General features: G+C 31.2%; 1 protein-coding gene across 2 annotated transcripts; it reads right to left on the bottom strand.

Annotated features, from left to right (window-relative positions):
- Nucleotides 1–2292: 2292 nt before the first annotated feature.
- Nucleotides 2293–5009, bottom strand: LOC111281210 (membrane steroid-binding protein 2-like). 2 transcript variants are annotated; one of them, XM_022868881.2, is made up of 3 exons: nucleotides 4419–4552; nucleotides 3532–3640; nucleotides 2293–2966 (listed from the first exon to the last, which is right to left on the bottom strand). In XM_022868881.2, exons 1-3 carry the CDS (start codon nucleotides 4489–4491, stop codon nucleotides 2606–2608), a joined length of 543 nt encoding a protein of 180 aa, XP_022724616.1. In that variant the 5' UTR covers nucleotides 4492–4552; the 3' UTR covers nucleotides 2293–2605. The 2 variants fall into 2 exon arrangements, with proteins under 2 accessions (XP_022724616.1, XP_022724608.1); XM_022868873.2 differs by lacking the exon at nucleotides 3532–3640 and having other exon boundaries at nucleotides 4419–5009.
- Between the last annotated feature and the right edge of the window lie 991 nt (nucleotides 5010–6000).

The raw sequence follows: 6000 nt of genomic DNA, 5'->3' as shown, positions 1-6000 counted from the left end.
AATATTATAAAAATAAATAAAATCTTAAAAAAAGTGACATTGTTATACATTTTGAAAATTTTTTTTAAAATTTTAAATTTATCAAAAATAGTAATTCTAATTTTTTAGTGTTTGCTTTAACACTGCCAACGTTAGAAAGTGAAAATTTATAGCTTAATCAGCTGTCCTTTCACCTTACCCTCCATTGCAACTACGCTGTTCCCTGGCTAGAGGGACCAGAGTAACAGGAGCTTTTAAGCAGCGGATTTAGATGCACCACCACTGATGATCATGATCCTATAATATAAAGCATCACATTCATATCTCGTGGAGGCTACGAATCACTATCGTCACCGAACAGTCTTACTTAGGTTTCAGGAGCTAATTTTATCTTTTCTCAAATATAATGAAGGGTTTTTAATTACCTGTTACAATCAATTGTACAAAGGCCTGAGAGACAGGCAGTGTACGTGAAAACGGTTGCCACAGAGGTACCTACAATAGTGAGAGCTGGCCTAGGTCCTTCCGGGGCTCCGTCGAGCGGTGTGAGCCACTTTTCACGCATCAGTTAAAAGCTTTGCGAAGTTATCCTAGTTCATGAGTCGCCTATAAATTTTCTGACTTCTAAACATCCATAGGCGTTCCTGTTTATGTCCCACGTCTGCCGTGGCATACATTCTAGTTGGTTCCCGTTTTTAATTTAAAAAATGCGTTTATTAAGCAGAAAAAAACTCATAATTTATGTCTAAAATTATCTTTATTTTTAAGTGAAATTCATGATATTTTCTTGTCACCGAATTATGCAGCACTTTCATTGCACTAGCTTATTCGTCCACACATATATTTTTTTACCTTGATTTAGATCTATCTTAATTTTGATACCTTGATTCAGACTTATCATATATTCACATTTTCAATTAAAAAACATGTTCATTAGATAGAAAAAATCCATGATTTGTAACTTCAGAATCATCCTATTTTTCCAAGTTGAAAGTGATATCGATTGACAACTAAAATTTATTCTGACCATAAATATTAAATTATGTTTAATATATAAGATGATAGATAAGATATAATAATAATAATTTAATTTATATTTAATTTATTTAAAAAGTGATAAAATTACAAAGAAAATTAATCATCTTTTTTATATAAAATAATTTAATTCTCTCAAGATGGAGAGGGTTATTTTAAATTCATGAAATTTAATTTATATATCCTATTATATTTTTAAAAATTACATCAATAATTTAAATTATATAAATTTTGAATAAAAGATAATTTTAATCAATAAATAAATTATTTTATCTTAATCTTTATACACATCAAATATAAAATAAAATAATATTATTTAATCTAATTTTATTCATAATATCATTTTAATTTATCTTATTATAATTTTATATACCACACACATCTTTAATAGCCAATCTTTGAAAACTAATGCAAAACTTGAATAACACAGTCCACTCAACCTCTAGCCCCGCAAGCCCTCTATCTATCGAACTCCAGAGCATGTTAAACGTTTTTAAGAACAAAATACAAGTAATCTCCTCTCCAATATGGCTTCGTTCCTACCAACATAGGAATGTAAAAGTAAATTCAAAATACATCATATTCAGATCCGTTAAAGGTCAAATAGATACTGGAAATGAATCCCTGGTTAGTTAAACGCTGATAAGATCCCAGCATTCAACGGACTTATAGTTGGGAAAAGTAGAATTATCAAAGTCCGCCTTTTTTTTTTTTTTGAGCCGAACAAATTCTTTTGGGTTTAGCAGCTCTCGAGCAATTAATTGGCGTCCAAAGATTTTTTTTCTTTTTCATTCTCTCTTATCTCTCATTTCCTCCAGCCACAAAAATTCAAAGGCCAGTTGCAGGCCACTGGGCCTGGTTAGAGATGAGTGACGTTTGAAAACCAAGTACTTCCAATCCTTCCAGTACAGTCGACCCAAAGTCGTAGAGCTGTAGTATGACCACTCGCAGATCATCGGATGATCGAATGCCCAATGGATTCTCACTGTGTCTGCAATTCTATTTGACTCCAAGACTCGAGCAATCGAGCTACATACCTTTTATTTGCCTGAGATTCGAGCTATATACTTGCCACATACCTTTATGCACTCGGCACTCTTCACTAATGCATAAACCCTTGATCAACCAAATGAAATACTTGGGCAAAACGAGCACCAATTTGCCCCACAAAACTTGCATCGAAAAGCTTGGAACTCATAAACTCACCATTCATGCATCAGCAGGCACTTCAAGGGACAGATTGTAATCCCCGGTTGAACTAATTCATCAAGCATCGAGAGAAAGGAAAGGACCCCTTTTAATAAATAGCTTACAATTCAACTACAGCACCTAGGATGCCGTTGAACAATGTCATTCCTGGCCACACACATCAACCAGCTCAAAATAACTAGTATCAGTTTGAATCCCCAAAGTTTTAACATCCGGATTTAATTTTGATGAACCAAATGTTGTAGCAAGTTTGTTAAAAGAGCATCTACACTAATGTAAGCTTATATATGGAATAAGATTCACAGAATAATACTCATTCAAACATCACTCCATATCTTCCGGTATCTCCAGTATAAAGAGTGATCACCCATTTGAAACAGTATCAGCTAAGCCCAATTATATCCTCCTCTCTAGCATCAGCAGCAGAAGATTTTTCCTCCTTTCCAGCAACTGCACTTTGTGTTGGACCATCTTCAGATGGCTTAACATCACTTTCTGTAGTTCCTGAGGCTTCACCACTGCCATCCCCTTCAGTTACTGGAACTGTCTTCTTGATGGTTCCAACCTTAACATACTTCGTCATGAACTTGTACTCCCAATCCTGCAAAGCCTCCAATTCAAATGGACCAAGACCTGAGATATCTCCAGTTAAATCTTTTTCTTCAAAAGACATCTTTGCAAGAGCTCTGCTAGCATCCTTTCCAGCAAATAATGCATAAGGTCCACCAGGTCCATAAAACATTCTGCAAGAAATATTACATTCAGGTAACAGCTAAGAATTTTCTGATTCATTTTAATGCATGATTCTTGCATACATATGATTAACCAACCTCTCGCAAATTCCAAAATCATAAAGAATTTCAGCACAAATTATGTTAAAGTTCACTTGAAAAATTGATACTCAAGTGTTCCCAACACATTATGTGTAGTTCGTATGTGACAAAAATATCATCAAACCAGCATGGCATTACAATAAAAGTCTGAAGCCACAAAATAAAGTACTATCAGTGGTACTAAATTTAGTCACTTACAATGTGAATTACTCTAAAACTATGCAAGTTGATAAACTTTTTGACATTATAAATTAAATTTAAATAAACTATATGACCAAAGAAGCACAAATAACTTAACAGAATTCATGCAAATCACATCAAATAGGAATAGTTGAAGACAATTTAAGCTACAAAAACTTCTTTAGCCTTAGAAGTATAAATTATTTCAGTTAAAACGAACACAAGCACATTGGTTAGGAATAAAGTTGGGTCATGTCAGATCAAAAGATTAAGCTTAGTCAAGTTCAAGGCTTACCTCAAACTCTCTTTCTCGACTGTGTGCATGAGGTGCATGTGTGTAGCTGCATTAGAGAGAGAAACAGGAAAAAAGGAAAACACAGGACAGAGGCGTGATCCGATACATACTGAAATATAGTGTTCCAACTATTAGTTGATGAGATACAAAGTTCACAAAACAGACATAGCTGTTTATCTTTTGCTTAATTGAATTGATTATATACTACTTCCTAGGAATTAAAATACACTTATATCACTCAAGGTACAATAACATGTTAATGTCCGTGATCAGAAAGACAGGTTAAATATCCAGATGAAAGGGAACGGCACCATATTGTTCAATTTTCATTTTTTTTTTCACTCGGTCAAAACATGTGATTCAGGGTCAAAAGCCTAGAACTTTTAATTACACAAGCAATCGTGTAACAGAAACTTTACTTGAAATTAACTTGTTTTATGCATCTCACAATTTTGGCACTAATTATCCAATATTAAGAAATGAAATGCAACCCATCACCGTAATTAAATGGACCACCTAGCTATTTTAAATTTTATCAATCATAAGCGACTCAATTATTGAAAAGAACTTAATATCCATCAACTTTAAGTTAAAAGAAACCAGCAGAGCAGCAAAAAGCTGCAACCAAGACAGCTTTCAAGTTTAACTATGACTTAGAGCAAGTGTTAAGTAACATAGAAGAAAAAAAATAGTCATTTCTAGAAAACCCCAAAAGCAATACTTCATAAAAATAAATAAAAGCCCCAAAATTTTCATACCCAAAAAGCTACCATAACAAAGCTGACTTTCCAACACATCCTTTGAAGCACCCCCCCCCCCCACAAAAAAAAAAAAAAAAAAAAACACAAAATCTCAACTCAAAATAAAAGAAAGTAGCAGCTTTAAACCTGCTTTCAGAAACATCATAGATCTGGGCCTTGATGGCCATGAGGAGTGGTTTCTTGGAATCAGAACCATCATATTGCTTAAGTTCCTCCTCGGTAATCTCGCCGAGCTGAACTGGAGGTGGGAGCGGCTCCATCTGCTCCTCAAAGGCCCTAGTCCGTTGGTGATGATCATCGGACGACCCAAATAATCCTGTTATTACATAGTAAATGGCCCACAACAGAGCAAGAACCGTAAAGAAAGTGGCCGGAGATAGACCCGTATACGCCCTTATTGCCTCCATGAAAGTCTCCCATAGCTGTAAAGCCATCGCTTAGAAAATATCTTTTCTTTCTTTGTTTCTTCTGTTTGGCAAATTTTGTCTTAACTCAGAGTCTTCGGTAGTTTTGTCTGCTCAACCCAACGGAGAATTAGTGTGTTTGTTTAATTCCACACCGAAGCAGATCGATGGAATTTTGTTTTCTTGACTTCAGGGTAATAAGGTGATTCGATGGCAGGGCAGGAATATCAAGTGTGGCAACGTCCATGACAAGAAGGAGCCCCTCCACCAACTTCTTTCTTCCAAGATATTTTCTTGGCATAAATAATAAAAAATTCTGATGAAAATTTTTTTGTAGAAACTAATTAAACAGAAGTATTTCATTTCTATTTTCAAAAAAAAAAAAAATGCATATCATTTCTTCTATCCAAGTCCAACCACATGATTCAAACTTAATATATCAAAATATGAGTTTTTATTTTTTTTTTTCGTATACATCGGGGGATATTTTATTAGAAAGGATCCGTTTTTTTTTTTTTTTTTAAAATTTTATTATTAGATATTTAATTTTAATATTTAATTTAAAATAATTTAATTTTGAGAAAAAAATGACATATTTTTAATAATATTCAAAGTTTTAAAGTAAAAAATTTACTTTTTTTTGTAATATTCTAAGATTTTATGGGAAAAAATTATGTTATTTTTAAATCTTACCTAAATAAAATTATTAAATAATTATTATTATTTTAAAAAATATGTCTGAAAGTGACTATAAATTAATTATAAATTTTTACTATTAAACTTTTTTTATATTACAATTAATGATATTTGATATGAAAAACATCTTAAATAATCATGTTTAATTTTTTAAGATTATTTAAGGTATTTTTAGATAAAAATGATTTAAATAATCTTATTTTATTTTTTTATTATTTAAGTTATTTTTAACCAAAAAATATTTTAAATAATTTTTTACAAAAAATTGAATAAGATTATTTAAGGTATTTTTTAAACTAAAAATGTATTAAATAATTTCAAAAAAAATTGATCAATATTATTCAATATATTTTTTTGATAAAAAACACCTTAAATAATCATTCAAAAAAAAATAATTTCCAAAAATAAATGCTAAAAATAAAAATTAAATTTATAACTTTATGGTTAATAATTATATATTCTAACCAACTGAACTACTTCAATTTTTTTATATTTTATCTCTTAAATCTTATAAGTAATGAAATGAATTATTTAAAGTATTTTTAGTAAAAAAAATTTAAAATAATATTATCATAAAAATTAAAATGTATTATTTAAGATATTTTTAG

This window comes from Durio zibethinus, chromosome 17 (assembly GCF_047325235.1).
Source record: "Durio zibethinus cultivar Kanyao isolate XHJ-2024 chromosome 17, ASM4732523v1, whole genome shotgun sequence".
Classification (NCBI taxonomy): Eukaryota; Viridiplantae; Streptophyta; class Magnoliopsida; order Malvales; family Malvaceae; genus Durio; species Durio zibethinus.
The sequence above is the reverse complement of the archived record's forward strand: the minus strand, read 5'-3'. Positions and strand labels throughout refer to the sequence as shown.

Excerpts from the sequence above, each read along its gene's own strand:
- LOC111281210 (XM_022868873.2), bottom strand. The coding sequence starts at position 4,726 with ATGGCTTTACAGCTATGGGAGACTTTCATGGAGGCAATAAGGGCGTAT. Across the intron at positions 2,967-4,418 it reads TATGATGTTTCTGAAAGCAG|AATGTTTTATGGACCTGGTG; the intron begins GTTTAAAGCTGC and ends TATTTCTTGCAG.